Below are 19,295 nucleotides of genomic sequence, written 5' to 3'. Positions count from 1 at the left end.
ATTTGACCAGGCCAGAATTTTTTGCATTCCAAAAGAATTTTCCTCTAGTGGAGATCTGATTGAAAAATGTGTCTAATATTTTCATCATTGCAAGAGGAAGTAAATAATTCAATACCATCAACTATTAAGAAAAAGCACGTCCAGCTCTCACTTTCAGGCCCTTATGACGTATTATTTCTGCGACATGACTGGCCTACACGTCAGCATCGCGCGACTCGTTCCTCCTTTCTCTCGTCCTGAAGATGGCAGCAGGGGTGAGTAAGATGGGAGAAAACCTTTAGAAGCCTTATAACAGCACATCTCCATCCACAATCATCCCAGAATCACGCCAATCCTTATATCTTCGCGCACTGTTGTCATACCGTATTACGCGACAGCGTCTTTTAGAGCCGCCGTGATGATTATTTCGGCTGTAAATACTCCCCTCAGCGGAGTTCTGACGGTCGCGAGCGCTCCTTTGTGCCACGTTTCCCCTCGCTCTCACGTGCACGCCTTTCATTTCGTTGTGTAACTACAAGACTGTCATGTTAATTGTGGTTTCATATTAAATTAATGAAAGCGAAGCGCATGTGTTAGCAGCAGTGTGAGCTGGCATAAAAGCATAGAGAGTATAGGAGCATTAACTGTGTGCTCATCAGGACCGAATAAGGCTTTTTTAACTATTAACGTCCAGTTCTTAAATTTAGTGTTGGTGTCAAACACTTAACAGCACCAGATGGTTCAGTAATAAATGTCCTGCGACGCTGTAAAGTTTAATTTCTGCCAGTGCTGGCTCTCTGTTTGTATATGCAAACGTAATTTAATGCAGGAGATTGACTGTCAGCTGTTTCCTCTTCAGGGGAAGTGCTGTGTAATGCTCTTTGAGTGGTCTTAATCAAGGGGACCGCTTATGTTGGCACTGAATTTCAGCAGTGTGATCTCAAACCTTGTGTTTCTGCAGACTCTCTACACATACCCAGAGAACTGGAGGGCCTTTAAGGCTCAGATCGCTGCCCAGTACAGTGGGGCTCGTCTGAAGATTGCGAGCGCCTCCCCTGCCTTCACCTTTGGGCAGACGAACCGATCCCCTGCTTTCCTCAGCAACTTTCCCTTGGGCAAGGTCCGTATTCTTCTGCCTTTTTTTTTTTGTGTGTGCATGTGTTCTTGATGTAGAATGAACGAATTAATGTTGTTTCCGTCTATTTAGGTTCCTGCTTACCAGGGTGATGATGGCTTCTGTCTGTTTGAGAGCAATGCCATTGCTCACTACTGTAAGTAAGCTTTATAGGGCCTATTTATGCTCGGCCACTTCATGCATTTCCTTTAATTTGGATTAAAATTTTTCCATTTACACTTGGCACTCGTATAGCAGTAATTCAGTTTACTCAACGTCTCATGAAAATGTAAAGATTAAAAGGCAATCACAAAATGCATTCAAAAAATTATATTGGAAAATGAGCAGCATTTTAACTGCCTTTTAAAAATAAATCGCTCTAATTTATGAAAGCTTTTCTTTACAAAACTTGCTGCATGTTTTGCAGAAAGCGTCCACGTATGTTTTCAGAGAGCTCATAATAAATGCAATGTATATGAACCATAAAGACATATTTGTGGGTGTTGATGCATTTGCACTTGAATTTACTAACTCGAATTTTAAAAATGCATTTTTGTGCATTCGAATGTTGTAAATTTTGACCGTGTTTATTTAAATTTTAGGATGGATTTCTGGATTGTTTGCAAGTCTTTATAAATGAAGTCCCAGGTCGGAGGAAATGCCTGAAGTGGCCAAGTGTCAATAGGCTCGTAGATGAACTATTGTGATGCTTTGAAAAATGCTTTGTGTTTTATTACACACCTTTAATGCCATCGTTTCCTCCTGACAGTGAGCAATGATGCCCTCCGTGGCAGCACTCCTCAGGCCAGTGCCCAGGTGCTGCAGTGGGTCAGTTTTGCTGACTCTGAGATCATCCCTCCAGCTAGTGCCTGGGTGTTCCCCACCTTGGGTATCATGCAGTTCAACAAACAGGTTAGCTTTGAATATATTAGTGTAATGATTTAGTCTGTCAGGGATTGAATGTTTTGTAAGACTGTACTCTCTCTCATATGTAGGCCACAGAACAGGCTAAGGAAGAGGTGAAACGTGTCCTCGCCATCCTCAATCAGCACTTAAACACTCGCACTTTCCTGGTTGGGGAGAGAGTCAGCCTGGCTGACATCACTGTTGTCTGCTCTCTGCTCTGGCTCTACAAACAGGTGAGTCTGCAGGGTGCCGTGTAAATCTGAGCCGTAGTCTCAACAAAACTGGTCCATACTGGTTCATCCAAAATCATTGCTTTTTCATTTTCAGTATAAAATGTCTGATGTATATTTCTTTATTACTTTTGCCCTCATCTAGCAATAACATAAAGGGATATGACAAAGATTTAATTCTAAAAGATAGCATTTTTTTTTAGGCTTTCCTGTTGTTGTTATTGTTGTTGTTGTTATTATTATTATTATTATTATTATTATTATTAAAGGGATATTTCAGTTCAAAAAGGAAAATTTACTCAGCCTCTTATCGTTCCAAACCCGCAAGACTTTCGTTCAGAACACAAATGAAGATTTTTTTTTATAAAATTGTTTCTGTCCCTCCATTGACAGTCTATGCATCTACCACTTTGTAGCTTCGAAAAGTTCATAAAGAGATTGTAAAACTAATCCATATGAATTGAGCGGTTCCCATGCAAGCATGAATCAGTGCACACATCAGTTAAGGCAAGCGGAAGCTCAAGCGTGTGCTTTGTGTGAACCAATGAGATTCGTTCTTGTGTGTTGTGCAGCACGTTTGGTTTTCTGTATGAACCAATGAGTTTCAGTCTCATATATATATATATATATATATATTAGTTAATACCATTCTTGACTAAGCTGAAATTGGTAGTTAGGTGTTTTATTCAGATATTTACCTGGTCTTCAGTTGAGTGTGTAATCTGTACGTTTCATGTTTGCTGATGTTATATTGTCTATCTCCTTCTAGGTTCTTGAGCCTGCTTTCCGTCAGCCCTACCCCAACGTCTCTCGCTGGTTTTTGACCTGTGTCAACCAACCTCAGTTTAAGGCTGTTTTGGGCGAGGTCAAGCTCTGTGAGAAAATGGCTCAGTTTGATGGTACGTTTCTCAAACCTTCTCGCTATGAAGTTTCTGCACTTCAGCTTGAACTTGAATTGAAGTGCAGAAGATCGGACTGATTTCAGGATTATCAGCACAATGATATCAAGCACAACCAAAGATGTTTCCTTAATCCATAGTTTATAGATAGTTAAAATATTGACAAACCCTATAAAAGGATGCAACTGAATGTACATATTAAAGCAACTTGGAATACATTTACAATATTTTGCTAGACATAGTGTTTTCCCATTTACAGAAAACTATTATTAAATTATTATATTTAGTATATTTAAAGGCTGGCCCACACTAAAAGATTTTAATAATCATTTCAGATTTTCAAGAAGTAAGAGACCACACACACAATGATTTCTAAATGGTAGATGTAACTAGTGTCTGGAGTGCCGCGATGTGACCAAGACAGCACACCTCACACTAACGGGGAAATCTTGAAAAATCTCCCATGGTCAAACATAACTTCTAGAGTAAACGGATGACAGGCTAGAAGAAATGCATGCATGTATTTGGATTACTTTTTCCCTAAAATTTGCTGAAAAAAGTGAACGTGGACTTCATGTTACACTGTGAACTGGAAGAGAGCAGTGCTTCCGTTAGCTCACTTTCTGCTTGGGAATCGTTTTCTTCCACGTGACAGTCTACAGAGTGCGTGTGCATTTTCAACATGTTGGATATTTACAATTTGAGATTATTTCGGCCCCTATTTTTACAGGAAAATGTGATAATCTGTAGAACCCTCAAGATAATTGGGAATTTAATTAGGATTCTAATTGTAGTGTGTTCCTCAATTAAGTCCACAGTTTGTAATATTCAAATATTATCTTGAATGCTCATATGCTGGAGATCACCAGGTTATACAGTCACTCTTCTGACACTAACCATGGAGATCCTCCAGGTGTTCATGTCGGCTCAGATTTGTTTGGATTGTGTTGTTACCTCGTTTTTTTTTTTTTTTTTTTTGTTTTTTTTCTTCTTCAAGGTTTTTTAACACAGATGATGCTGTGATAGTGAAGCCAGTAGAACCACAGGCAAAAATAAACTGAAGCACTGCACACTTCTACTTCCAAAATAACACACAGATATTGTTGTATCAGTTTAGAACTAACCCTAAACTGACAATAAACACAATATCTTGGCATTATTGAAGTTGAAGTGTGAGTAGAAATGTGGTTGTTTTTTTGTTTTTTTTTAGTCTTTAGAGACGTTATAAACTTACATGATGCTCATATGCCTTATAGAAGCATAAATAATTGCAGAGCAGTTCTTGGCGGTTAATAACTTTTCAATATTTAGTGCGAGTATAAGTGTGCTTTTATTTAAAATGGTCATTTCTCTAGCTAAGAAGTTTGCTGAGATGCAGCCGAAGAAGGAGGCTCCTGCCAAGAAGGAGAAGAGTGGCAAGGAAGGAGGCAAGCAGCAACAACAACCTCAGCAGCAGGAGAAAAAAGAGAAGAAAAAGGAGGAAAAGAAAGCTGCCCCTGCTGAGGAGGAGATGGACGAATGCGAGGCTGTATTGGCTTCTGAGCCGAAAGCCAAGGACCCATTTGCTCACCTTCCAAAAAGGTACTTGATACACCTTCACTTTAGAAATAGCTACATTTTGAGTTTGTACACGCTCTAATCAGTCTGGCTTTGTCCTGTTGTTACTAGTTCTTTTGTCATGGATGAGTTCAAGAGGAAATACTCCAATGAGGACACCCTGGCCGTGGCGTTGCCTTACTTCTGGGATCACTTTGATCGCGAGGGCTTCTCAATTTGGTATGCTGAGTACCGCTTCCCTGAAGAGCTGACCATGTCCTTCATGAGCTGTAATCTTATCACAGGTACGGTGGGGTTACATTGACTTAATATATGTATCTCTCTCTCTCTCTAAACAAAATGCCAGCTGTGTAATTTTTACATTTTAGCATGTACTACTTGCGCAAGTGTGTAGCACTAAATAGTTTTTCCATAGTATGTACAAGTACACTCTCGCTCTTTTCCTCAGGAATGTTCCAACGACTCGACAAACTGCGTAAAAACGCCTTCGCCAGTGTCATCCTCTTTGGCACGAACAATGACAGCTGCATCTCTGGTATCTGGGTCTTCAGAGGCCAGGAGCTTGCATTTACTGTGAGTGATTACATGTACCCATAACCCCTGTTTCGTGTCTGTGTATGTTTATAGATAGACTTATGGATCTTATGTAAAATGGATATGAAAGATAAGGGATTCTAATAATCACAGATGCCAAATTGTGTAGTGTTTCCCAAGCTAAGTGCCATTAGTTTACTGTGGTGGTGACCATAATTGTAATTTGATTTTAAACTAACATTTGATACTGTGGGTGAAAACCAAAGCTTCCTCTCTTTAGAAGCTTGTTTTACAAGTTTTAACAGTTCTGGAAGTGATTTGTATTTTTTTCGGAATTAACTGAATGTTAACATCAAAAGAAAAGCAATTTTTTTTTTTTTTTTTTTTTTTTTTTTTTATAGTTATAGCCAAACTAAATCAGTTTTTCCTCATGTTATGTACAGTACAGCTAATGCACTTAATGTGGTTTGCAGAGTTTTTAAAACGAATGAATCACGTTGACTAAATAACATTTCAAAAACTGCCAGCCAGATTAGATTTATTCCAAGGCTCTTGGTGAAAGCTTATCTCCAGGGCCTTATATTTGGACAAAGCACTGAGTGAAAGAAACATTAGCTGCTTTGAGTCTTGGCCAAATATGACCAATGAATAACCGAACAATCTTTCCATCTCAACACGGCTGTAGTGATCAAACTGAAAGCAATAACAAATGCAGCAGGGTTTCACAAGTGAATAACCTGAAAGCCCAAAGTCTTGATTTTTTTTTTTTTTCATATATTCTAGTGTTGGTAAATAATAACCAGCATGTCACATGCATATGTTCTCTGATGTGGAAAACATTTCCTGTATCTTTTGTTGATGCTGATTCCAATCAGAAAACATTTTATGTGTTTTTTGTTGTTGATGATTGTGTTATAATTCTAATGTAGTGAACATTAATGCAAAGAAGAAAACGGGTTCAGTGTCAGAATTGCAATATAATATTATTTTATTCATGGTCACTTTCACTGTCATGTATTTATGTATTACTGTTGTGTGATTACGGTTGGTACTGTTTGGTTGTCAAACACCACCCTTGATGTCCAATGTGAAATATAGATGTTGTTTCTCTGTTCTATGAATTTTTTTTAAAACATTACATCAAGGTTTTACCTGTGCCATGGGATAGCCAGACTAATTGACTAGCTGCTTTTGATTTTCTTTCCATTTGTCCATTCAATCCATTGAGTTGTTGTTTTTTTTTTTTTTTTTTTTTTTTTTTTTTTTTTTTGATATGGTTAGTTGGCTTGTTTTGATTTTGAGAAGTTAACAGTAGAAATCATTTTTGTTTGCAGTTAATAGCATGCAACTACAAACAAAATGTAACATTTCAAGCATTACTTTTACTGGCATTGTTTCAAGTACAGATGTTGAGCAATTTTTACCCCCCCTCAGTGAGAATGATTTAAAGGGTTTTTTTTTCTTTCTTATCTCTCCTCAGCTGAGCGAGGATTGGCAGATTGACTATGAGTCATACACTTGGCGCAAGCTGGATGTGGACAGTGAGGAGTGCAAGACCATGGTGAAGGAGTACTTTGCGTGGGAGGGTGAATTCAAACATGTAGGCAAACCTTTCAACCAGGGCAAGATTTTCAAGTGAGAACATCTTGCGCCCAGTATTTATCATAAGAATCAATGGACATGAAAATTGTTTGCAAATCCCATGTACGAGGCTTCGAGCTGTGGTGAAAGAAAGACTTAAGTTGAGAAAATAAAACTTTTTTTCCACAATCCCACTTTGAATGTGTTTATTAATTTGTGAAGAGTGTTGTTAAGAGACGGTTCTGTTGTGAGTTTTACTGGCAAATTGTGTTTGTCATGCTTACATTTATGCATTTAACAGACGCCACTTACAGTGCATTCAGGCTAACAATTTTTTTTTTGTTTGTTTTTTTTTACCTAACGTGTTCTCCTGGGAATTGAACCCACAACCTTTTGCGTTGCTAACCAATGCTCAACCACTGAGCCACAGGAACATGCTTAAGCATGTTACACTTCAGTAACACTTATAAAGTGTTTTATCAATGGTTAATGGTACAATTTTGCAAGCTTCTAACAAAGTTGAAAGTATAAAATTGGCTTTTAATTTGGTAGTACTGGTTTTAATGTTCCAGGAAAGTGTTTTTCCACAGTACCCGACTCTCCTGGGATCTGCGATTTTAGAGAAAGCATTTAAATTATGATGCTGTCCTCGAATCTGGAAATTATTGAAACTCTGGAAACAAAATGGTGTCTCAGCCATTTAATTAAGGGAATGTTTGCATATTTTGACTTTGGCATTTTGGGGAAAAAAAATAAAACTAAAATCCACTAGAGGGCGCCTCAGCTCACGTATCCCATGAGTGTGTTTTAACACCCAATATGGACCGAAGGAATCCTGTGGAAGATTGAGGATAATTTAAAATTTAGATGGGCAGGTCTTTTTTTTTTTTTTTTTTCTTCTCATTCTGCACCCTGAAGTCTTCATACAAAACACTTTGCATGTTTATTTCCATTTCAAAATTGTTAATTTATTATAAAAAATAAAGTTAGCTCAATGTATTTATTATCTTTTTATTCATGTTAAATGTCCAGCAATTTCTTAATTTTAATTCCATGAAATGCATCCTGGTCTGTTGCAATATTATTAACGTCATGCATCTGATTCCCAGGGAATGCATAAATATGTAATATTTACATGTGATATGAAAACATGCTTGAATGTACTGCAAATCACTTTAGATATGAAGTCTGAATCTTTACCACGGATATTTATTTTCAAGCATCTGTTGCCAAAGTCTAGGCTTTAAGTTCTGAAATTGCTCTAACTAAAGAAAATTATTGGGAGCATAAGCGGTTCAGACATGGTTATCTGTTCTGTATTGCAGTTTTTCTTTTTCTTGTGACAGGATGAGAATTTACTCATTTGATATTGGCCATGCACACACTTCTGTTGGCACAGGAGTATGCTGGGTTGTCATGTTGGTTGACACACCTGAGGTAAGACCGTGTAAACTTCAGCGGGGGAAAAAAAAAGAGCCACACCTTACCCACGGGTGTAACTAGTAATTTATTGTTTTGTTTTGCTTCCAGTGCTTTAACGATTTAATGTGCTTGAATCTGGTTACTAATCCTCTGTATTTCATATTTGATAAAGGGAAGGAAGGGAAGGAATTACAGCCTTGATCCGTGTGGGAGTGGTAAATAACATGGCCTGAAATTTGATGTAATTACATTAAACACACATGGCGAAGAAACTTAATCAAAACTGCAGGTGATTGATTGCTGTTAAGTAAATAATTCCGAAAGTCAGTCTACTTTGAGTACAGAAGATGTGATCACTGTAGTGCTAAGGAGTTCCACTGATAAAATTCCTCATGAGTGCTTCAGTTGCTCAAGGGTGAGGCCTCGGCTCAAGAATGTCAATACTGTTCTACAGCTGAATGTGCTGCCCTCACTTAACCTTATACCACTATGAGTGTGTTTGCTGGACGTCGTCACATACTGATCGCTGATTCACTAGCATGCCTTTGAAGAGTACGGACATTGATTCCACCCACATGTTCTCAGATACCCTCTGTGGGCTCTCACTGGAAGTTTTGTATCATATCATGGCTGCCTGATTTTACAACTCCCTGGACTGCATATGTTTGTTTTAAGGCGCATATATAGAATCCATTGTCAATTAATTTTTACGGACATTTGTGTTACCCCTGTTACTCAATGCAATCGATTTAAAATATGGGAAAAAAAAAGTCAGTGGGGTAACACTAAGCTTCCACTTGTTAACTATATTAGTTAACGTGCACTAACAATTTGTTTTCTATATTAGTTATTAATAATTTATTAATTAAAATTAATAAAATACATTCTAAAATCAAGTCATTTCTAAAAATCAAAAGACATTTAATAAAGTTGTTTATTTCATTTAAATTTATTTTATTGTATTTTTAAAAGTCTTTTGTTTAAAGTAATCTCTGAGTGCTGGATAGGATTTTTAACAGTGTGCTATTTTTTTATGTGCTGTATTTTGTGTTTTTTGTTAAATGTTTTTTATTATTATTATTATTATTATTATTAATAATATGGAACTATTTGTGCTGCCGTTTTGGCCAGGACTCCCTGGAAGAAGAGCTTTTATATCACAATAGGAATATCCTGGTAAAATAAAGCATAAGATAAAGTAAAAATTATGAACCTGAGTTAACATGAACAGTTCCATTTTATTTACTAATGTTAACAAAGTTTAATAAATACAAATTATTTAATTTATTTACAAGTTTGTTTTTTCATATTAGTTAAAGCGTTAAACAGTGAGACCTTTTTTTTTTTTCATATTAGTTAAAGCGTTAAACAGTGAGACCTTTTTTTTTTCTTCTTTTTTTATTTATATATTTAGATTAAAGCTGAATTTTCAGCGTCATTACTTCAGTCTTCAGTGACAAATGATCCTTCAGAAATCATTCTTATATGATGATCTCCTGCTCAGGAAACATTAACATTTAAAACACATTTGCTGCTTAATATTCTTATGGAAACTAGTAAACTTTTTTTTTTTCTTTAGGATTGTTTGTTGCATAGAAACTTCAAAAGAGCAGCACTGATTTGAAATAGAAATCTTTTGTATCAATATAAATGTTTTTAATGTCACTTTTGATTTATTTAATGTGTCCTTGCTGACTAGAAGTATAAATATAAAAAGGATATCTTTTGCAATATGATCACCAAAGAAACTCGATGTAAAAATCCCCAGTTCTTTATTTGTAATCCTTTAATTCTGGTTTTTCAATCCATTAAGAGTTAAGTGAGTGAAAATTAATCCGTGTTAGGAAACACACTGGAACGTGAGAGTGTGGAACTATAATGTTTGCCAGAAAACTTTTCTTTGTATTGGTTGAGAGAATTGGGAGTTCAAAGGGTCAAACTAAACCAGATTCAAGAACAATACGTGCTGTAATGCCAACAGCGATAATACACTAGTGCTGTCAGCTCCCTCTGAAGTTCCCCAGCACTTCCTCGCTCTCTTGCTGTTCTTCCCGTCCCGGCTCTTCCCTTAGCTCCAATCCCACGACTCCTTCCGGACTGATTTTATTAGGCTACACCAAGTACATGAGACAGAATGTTATAGTGACAGAGAGGCACCCGAGGTCTGTATTGTACATTGAGTTGAGAAGAAAAAAGCCTGGCATGCCTCTGTTAGGAATCTGTTTCACACATCTGGAAAGAGTGAGGCTTAGGAAAGCAGACCGCTTCGAGAAACACTCAGCCAGAGTTTTTCGAAAATATTCTGTAGATCGCAATGGTAACTCGATAACATTGTCACATACCTTATATACAAAAGTAGTGGCATGGCAACAGTGAGTCAGTAATGAAACCTCAACTTGAGATGAGGAACATAAGAGCAGAAACCAGGCTGTGAAAGCGTATCATTGAAAGTGGTTTGTGCCATATTGTGCTGATACGGAAATTTTCCCCTGGAGTCAGTCACCATGCTCTTCTGCCAGGAAAATATAATCACGCAACCAGGCTCACCAGAACTCGACAGACGTTTTAACCAACTATACTCTTGATTTGATTCGATGCAAAATTGCAGCATAATCTAACAAAATGTAGATGAGAAGGTGAAATATACATTATACATCAGATACATTATGAGGTTTCTCAGGGTTTGTACCTGAGTTTTAATTATGGCCTGAATATTTGTTTTCCCTCTGCAGACATGCAAGAAGATTTTTGGCATTCCAGTGTAGGGGTTAAAGGTCAGAGTACCAAAGGGAGGAATGTGAATGCTGCTGTCAATCACTGGGAACCACCTCAAAGGTTCATCAGTACAGCATTTGAGGAGCTGAACTTCTAACATCCCTTTCAGATGTTTTAAAGTCAACCAACGCCTCTCAACGTGTTTGGTTGAGAAGCCGGATGATTTTCATGCGAGGCATTGCAGAAATCAGAAGGGCGAGCGAAAACAGACAGCCCCTGCGTTTTTGGACATGAGACCCCATACATAACTCTGCAGGCTCAGATTACATTTGGGGGAGGTGGAGCATAGACATTGGTTTCATCCAGAGCTCCACTACAATGCTCAGAAATGTCCCGCAAAAGACTATCCTTTCATCGTTTGTGTTTGCTGCGGAAGGCTGAAGCCGGAACTGTTATTTTCTTTGTGGATTTGTCTTTTTATTTCAGGAACAATGTGTAAATCACAGCAAAGTATTTTTTTATATACATATATGCACTATATTCAAGACGATTACTGTACTGACAGTTTAGTACAATTATTTTCTACAGTATTATATAAGGATTACACAATAAATCCACTTCGTAGGTTGTGTCACAATCCAGACACGTCATGAAGAGAAGTCACAGCAACATATTTTTATGCTTAAACTAAATAAGCATTAGTGTCCAAAACCCTGAGACCAGAAATAATGGAAATGTTTCTTCTTTGCATTACAGATCATTTTATGCAATTATAATGAAAGCATCTTGTTATTCAATGGAAGTAAGAACATCTGACTGTTTGTGTTCATCTGCTTCTCACATTTGCTCTTTTTACGTTGACTATCACTCTATATAGACTAATAAAATCAGTATAAGAACAATAATTTCTCAAATATTTATTACAATATATAGTGATAAATGTAACATTCACTTCAATGTAATGAGATGACTGGATAGTTTCAACTGATTTCCTATTGAACTGTCACCAACTGAACTACAGCGGTCAAAATATTTAAAATATAGTGAATTAAGCTACAAACCTACAACAGTGTCTAAGTGTCAAAAGTCTATCATAAATGCAAAAATGTTGGGGTGGTTGGATGTGTGTGTGTGTCCCCGTGGTAAAAGCCTGATTGTCATTCCTGTATTTGACTTGTGCATGAGGTTTGAAACTCACCTGTTGAAGACCTCGAAACCCTTCACAGCAATGAGAGGAATGTAATGATAATAGGTTGCCTATTGCGTCTAAAAACAAGACGAAATGGTACAGTGAAGTTAACATAAACAGTGCTGCCATGGGGCCGAAACAATGTGGATAATTTGTGCCTGTCAGTAATTACAGCACTCATTATATTAAACGAACGAAAGCATGCGTCAATGAATGTCTCACTGCATGTTGTTAAAAGTTTATAGTCTTATAAAGCCTTACAGTAGATCTCATAATATTATATATTGTTACTAAGAGCATCTATTTGTCATTTAGGAAATTAAACTCTAGATCAATAGATATATAAAAATTTAAATCTGGAGCAGCTCTGAAGCACGTTGTCTTACTCTAATCTGTATGTTTTTGGCAGTGTGGCTAGAGGTTTGAATGTGTGAAGCGGAACAAGCTACACGTGAATACAAACCACTGTTAAAGCATGACAGAGGCACATTTACTAGAAATAAAAAGAGTTTCAAACTTTTTCGTCTGTGCTTACATCACATTATGACACTGCTGACTGCACAGCAACGCAACATGTTACTACTTTGCAAACATTTTGACATGCCATATTTATATACACACCGGGGATCGCCATGGTAACATCACTGCAATTACCTTCCCCCTTGGTTATTATGTTGCCATGGCAGGCATCCCAGAATAGTCCTTTTCAGTTTGTCCCTCCCTCGTGTTTATGACTCACAACCTGCAGGGGAAACCACAATTCAGTCTGTATCTCATGATGTTCCTCCCCCTACATTTGCACTACAACATTAGAACTGGATCTAAAAGAGGGGAACTTTATGAAAACACAAAAAATGTGGCTATGGAGACCGCAGTGATCAAAACCATTCAAAGGGGGATGGGGCAAGATTTTTTACTTAATAGAGTTTCTAGTATTGCGTGAAAACTTACAAATCAGGGACTAAAACAAAACATTATTGACCATTTGGCCTTATCACATAAAACCTCTGTACTCATACAGTATCATGCAAAAATGCTCCCATCCTCCACACTGAGGGAGGACACCAGATGTGCCAACTGTAATAATAATAATTGCTGTCTTCAGAAGTAACCTACATACACAGGTAGACCACGCCCTCGCTGTGCACCATGCCCTCCCACAAAGAACAGGATAGACCTATTGCAAACTCAAAACCTTGTCTGTGTTTTGTGGTGTACACTAGATACAATAACCAATAAGTCTGTTATGCCTCAGCAGTGTTAAAAACACTTGGCTCCAATATGTGTGAATTCAGTTTCCATTATCTAAATAAATATGCACACCTGTCTGTTAAAATGGATGCATTTTTTTTTGAAGTAGCACATGCACATTATTTTTTTTTTTTGAAGTAGCACATTTGCGTTATTTTATTGTGTGTGTATTTATTTATCTTTTTCATGTATGTTTTAATAATATTAACTGACTGAAGAATAATAGTTTTTTTTATTAGCATCTCTCTTTTTCATACCTTGCCCATGCATTTAATTGTTTTGAAATATCTGCAAAGATTTTTAAAAAATGGCAGATATTTTATTTTAATTTGAAAATGTTCAAAATTTTTAAAATTGCAGATATTTAAAATTTTAAAAAATAAAAATTATTTTATTTGAAATGTTCAAAATGTTTTTAATTGTTTTGAAATATCTGCAATTCATGTAGATATTTATACAAAATTAATTAAAAATGGCAGATATTTAAAATTTATTTTCTAAAATTAATTTAAATCAGTTGCTGATATTAAAACATAATGTAAAATATCTGCAATTAATAAAAATACCGATATTTAATTAAATTAGATTTTAATAAAATATATAATTGAAAAGATAATTTTAAATGTAAGATTTAAAAATTAATTTTTAATTCAATTAATTGCTGACATTTATGAACAAATTTAAACTATTTATAATTAATAATAATAATAATAATAATAATAATAATAATAATAATAATAATAATAATAATAATAATAATAAATTATTAAATTCTTTTTTAAAAAGAATTAAACATTCAAAATACATATTCTTTAAATAAGAATTTACGACATAAAATACAAATTTAAAATCACCTTTTCTTTAACTATAAAATTCACGGTATATTTAAACCATGTTTTCCAGACTAATTATAACATTTGTGTGGGGAACAAAATCTACCCGTCAACTGATAAGTTGCGAAAAATGGAATAACTAATAATAATGCAACTTTTATTGTTTGGCTGGACAGGACTATGATTTGCAGTCATTGTGTGACTGTGGTGAGCATCAATGAAAGCTTTCAGCCTTTATATTAGAGAGTATGTGTAATCCCTGCAGTAAAACTAGCTGTTCTCTCTGATTTACAAGCAAAACGCAAGCAAGAGTGCACATTTGAGTTCACTTTGTTCTGCGCAGTTTTCTTTAAACTTCAAATAAAGCGGCACCTCTTATCCTCCAGGACACACCCAATAAATTCATCCTCTCTGCCCCTCCTTGTTCTTTACCCTTCCTTCGCTTCTTGGTACAGCGCTGCGTGCATTGTAGTCATGCAGGATGACTCACCCTGACACACCAACACTGACTGCTGTTTTTCACACTAGTTCACACAGGCAGACACACCTATGAGCCACTCACCAGGAAACACCCGTTCCCACAAATCCTAGTAATGAACTATTGAGATATTTTTCAGGACTTCTCCAGCATCATTGGGTAACCCACTTTATCCAAATGAAAAGCATGAGATCCTCTCGTTTAGCTTACAGTGACTAATCTCTCAAATATGCATTTGCCTCAAACTACAGAGCTTTGGCCATTTCAAGTCTTTTTTTCCCCTCACATGGTTTTGAAGCTCTGCAGAAAAGCATGACTGTTTTGTCCCTTGACATTCTTCGCCTGTTTGTGATCCAAAAGTTTTTATTGTGTTGCATTGGGGAGACAAAACTCCTACACCAACAAGAGAACACTGGAAAATATGCACACTGTTCCAGTTGTTTCTCGACTCAAATGTTTTGTCTATTCTTTTGGTTACAGCACATCCCAGATGTCTAATAGTATCGTAAGGTTTATAAGTACTGATTTCTTCAGCTTAATTCTTGCGTATTTCTACTTATTTACTCAAAGCAATGTGCGCCACTCCCTTTGTTTCTTTACAAGGCAGACAGACTCCTTTTTTGTTTGGAGAATTCATCTTCTGCTTACCATTACACAGCCCTGAATATGGGTGTGACACGTGGATTTGTTCACCCATCGCCTCAGGGTTCTCTCGCTTTGCCTGTCTATCTTTCCGTTTGTCTGTTTGCCACAAAACCGACCAACCAGCCTCCCACCCCAGAACCACATGTGCACACCTACGCTGTTTACCTGCATTTCTGGTGTGAGCAATATCTGAGGCAGCTGAAACAGTCACTTAAATGAAATAACCACAGATGTCTTAAACATGAATTAGACCTTGTGAAACCTATTTTGTGAGATTAGGGCAGGTTAAAACAAAGATGAACTATTGTAAAGAGAGCGCTGAGAGTTTTGGAGGAACATGTGAGATGCTTCAGAGAAAAGCAGCTTTTTGACAGGGATGAATGATTGATTTGGTTACAAAACCTGCAGCAGTAGAAGGCCTTGCAGTACACAGAACACAGAGAGAACTGTAAAAGTGTCAATGGCAGGGTGAATATACAGAAAGTGTGTTTAGTATTCTGGGTCTTCCAGGTATCTCATCAGCTATGCAAATCCTGTGAAGTTCGATTGTTGCTTCAGGCTAGGCACACATTTCACTTGACTTTTCTCTTGGGCTTACTTTTTATCTGAAAATGACACATAATAATACATTTTACATGGTCAAAATATATTGTAAATATATGCTAAATATAAATTGTAATCAGTGAAGCTCAATGAAATATATTTTCGAAAAAGAAAATATATTTAGTTTCAACCTTCACATACCAAAATATATTTCAATATGTATTTCAGAGGTAAGAAAATAAATTCCAGTCTCAAAGTAGCCTTTACATTTAGGCTATATGCAAATGTAGACAGCCTACTAGAGATCAAAACTAAATTTATAATAATTTAATGATGTTTTTTAATATGTTGTACATTTTTAAGAACATTGTAAAGGTATGTTCTTTGCTGATTTTTATTCAAATGTGTTATATGTGTTACACGTTACTGACAACAAATTTGTTTTTCTTCAAATGTGACACATGTGAATGGATCTTCTTGGACTGAAATATGCAGAGGACAAAATATATATTTTTAAATGCATTTAAAATTATATTATATATTTTTAAAATTCCTTTGCAAACATATGCAAAAATATATATTGGTTGAAAATATATTTGTGTAAATGTGTTTTGAAATATATATATATTTATATATGTTTAAAATATATTTGAAGATATCAATATTTTGCTGTATGGGTTTGCTGTATTTCTTGATTTAGAAGTTAATTAATCACAGAAGGGTAGATGTTTTGGATTTTATATTTACATAATAGATTAAAACATTTTTCAATACAAAGGCATCCCATATCATCTTTAAGCAAACGGGCTTCTTTTAGCTAGATGGAGGGAATCCATCTTCAAAGTTTTGTGCTTTGAATGGCACATTACTTGCCTCAGCGAACTGTCACAATTTAGCCTAATTTAATTGAATACTAGATTTATAATGTTCAAAGACTTTATTATTTGAGTTAATTAGATTCATTAATTTCAACTCTGGGAGTTAAACAGATGAAGCTCTGCATTATTGTAACGAATTCCTTTGATATTATTCTAGCTTTCTTGACAGCAGGGTTCTGACTCATGATTATATAACGTGGTAGAAAAAAATACTGATTATTTTTTGGCGTAGCAGTGTTATATTGTCATTTAGGCCTTGTTTGTTGGTTTCAATTTCTCTTCCTAACAGCAAACTGAATAAGCAATTAGTAGCCTAATTTAATAAATTAGAAAAAGGGGAACTGTGTGATCTGTTTGTATTAGTTGTCTTTGTACCTTGTATAAATAAATAAATTAACAAATCTTTTTTAACATATCTTTTTTTAACAAATTGTTTTTTTTTTGTAATGTGTTACCATTTTAGCAAGAGACATGCACAAAAATCATTTTGCTAAATAAATGAATATATAAATAAATAAATAAAATAATAATGAAAAAAATATAAAAAGCTAATTTGCACTAGTCTTTTGAACAGATATTACAAAGAAATATATATTATAATTCTAGAACATGCATTTATTTGAAAAAGCAAATTTGTCTAAAAAGTATTTCTAAAATTACTAAAAACAACTACGGGAAATTGAAGATGAATTTAACATTTGATCTCATATTATTTAAATTGTGAGTAACATCTATGCCTTAACGGTCATTTTACATTTATAAAATTATGGTTTCAGTTTAAAATACTCAACACTTAATAAGCTTTGTAATATTCTTGATCATGTTTTTGCTGTTTTTACTAGTTATTCTTACTTGTTCATCCAATCATTTAACTGCATTAATGTTTCATCAATCCAATGGTCACAAAATGAGAATGAAACCCTCCTCAGAGATTTACACTGGATTTTCTGTTATGAAAATGGTATGGAAATTATGTTGGACTAGCTCAAAGAGAGCACTATATGCATGTTAACAGACACAATAAATACATTAAAGACAAGAAGCACTTCAAATGTCAATAAATATTTTTAAATAAAAAAGAGAAAACTTAAAAATAAGCTTAACAAAATAACTTACAAAAAAACCCTCTCATAAACAAACCCCTTTACATACACTACAAACTTTTTATCAGAAGAACATGAAGTACTAAAGTACTGCACATACTGTACATGGCAGAACTGCTCTTCAGCTGTATTTTCATAAGTAAATTGCAGATGTGCAAAATGACATTTTGTGACAATTATAAAGCATAAAATTATATAAACAGTGCGCACATGACAGTAAGCTCAAGACACTATACAATACAGTACAAACTCAGTTTGCATACACAGGACATTGTGGGAGTACACTGCACTCACGACAATATGAACAAAACAGAATGTGTTACGAAGGCTAGTTGTCACATGGGGTTGTCACAAGCGCGATAGCTCACCAACCATAAGATTTAGAGTCAAATTACACAAATACGTTTTTTTCTTTAGAAGGGGTTTGTATTTAGTTTGAACATCTAGTTCAAAGCTCTCCATTCTCATGAATTCAGTTCTGCAAAGTGAAGTTCCAATATCATCATATTTTTCCTGTAACTATTTTGCCATATGACAATGTAAGTAAACTTCTGTGAATGTGTGAGACTTTTGTTTCATTAGCCAATAAAGGTAAATAGAAGAATACAAATTAGGCCTAGAGTAAATGGTAATTAATTAAATAATATGATGACAGTTTGCAAAATCAAGTGCATGTTTTGCACAGGTAAAATAACCGGATGCCTCGCACATTATCACAAATGCCTGCACCTACTCTTTCATTAAAAATAAGGTGGATTGGGCTTACAAGCACTGTAAAATCAGACTAGCATCAACAGTCAAAGACACAATGAAAACTAGTTTTCCCTCTTTCTAATACATTACGATCACGTGCCACCTAACCATGTGGCACTTTATTCTAGGCCAGTGGTTCTCAACCTTTTTCCTGATAGCACACGTACATCACAGAGATGTCTTTTTGACGTGTATTGTTATTACTTTTAAATTCCATGTAATTATTTTAAACTAAACAAATTCAAGATAGATTTAAACATTTTTGCAAACATACTTAGGAAAAATTAATTATTTTATTAAAGAATAAATTCTTTACACCTTAAAAGTACGTAAATCTCAATTATACAGTAACTTCACAAGTCAACCTGCCACACCAAAGACCACAGAGAGATGCCTGCTGCATATAAACTACTATACAGATCCATTTAGAATCGCCAAACACACCAAAATACAAATGAAAAATGTAAACATTCTGATGAAATGGAAGAAAAAAAACATTCTGAATGTGTGGAAACTCAGCGATCTGGAGGCAGCTCGACATCATCAGTGAACAGTCAGTCCTCTCTGTCAGAACAAGCTGCCTGTGTTTAGAGCGTCTGATGTCCATATGCACAGAAACATGCACACACTAGTCCTCACAAACGTCTCCAAAACAAGCTTCTCTGGCGAGCATCCGTTATAAAAC

At 35.5% G+C, this 19,295-nt stretch overlaps 1 protein-coding gene across 1 annotated transcript; it reads left to right on the top strand.

Moving 5' to 3' along the window:
- Positions 1-158: 158 nt before the first annotated feature.
- On the top strand, positions 159-6,989 carry eef1g (eukaryotic translation elongation factor 1 gamma). Its single transcript, XM_042770337.1, has 10 exons — positions 159-254; positions 941-1,099; positions 1,187-1,250; positions 1,863-2,005; positions 2,089-2,232; positions 2,999-3,128; positions 4,484-4,709; positions 4,797-4,969; positions 5,134-5,258; positions 6,700-6,989. Exons 1-10 carry the CDS (start codon positions 243-245, stop codon positions 6,856-6,858), a joined length of 1,335 nt encoding a protein of 444 aa, XP_042626271.1. The 5' UTR covers positions 159-242; the 3' UTR covers positions 6,859-6,989.
- Positions 6,990-19,295: the final 12,306 nt, after the last annotated feature.

Source organism: Cyprinus carpio, chromosome A14 (assembly GCF_018340385.1).
Source record: "Cyprinus carpio isolate SPL01 chromosome A14, ASM1834038v1, whole genome shotgun sequence".
Classification (NCBI taxonomy): domain Eukaryota; kingdom Metazoa; phylum Chordata; class Actinopteri; order Cypriniformes; family Cyprinidae; genus Cyprinus; species Cyprinus carpio.
Note: the sequence above shows the minus strand (reverse complement) of the source record. Positions and strands in the feature narration are given on the sequence as shown.

Bases quoted from the DNA above. Each gene is read 5' to 3' on its own strand.
- eef1g (XM_042770337.1), top strand. The intron at 2,233-2,998 runs GTGAGTCTGCAG...ATCTCCTTCTAG, and splicing joins TGCTCTGGCTCTACAAACAG to GTTCTTGAGCCTGCTTTCCG. The intron at 4,970-5,133 runs GTACGGTGGGGT...TCTTTTCCTCAG, and splicing joins GAGCTGTAATCTTATCACAG to GAATGTTCCAACGACTCGAC.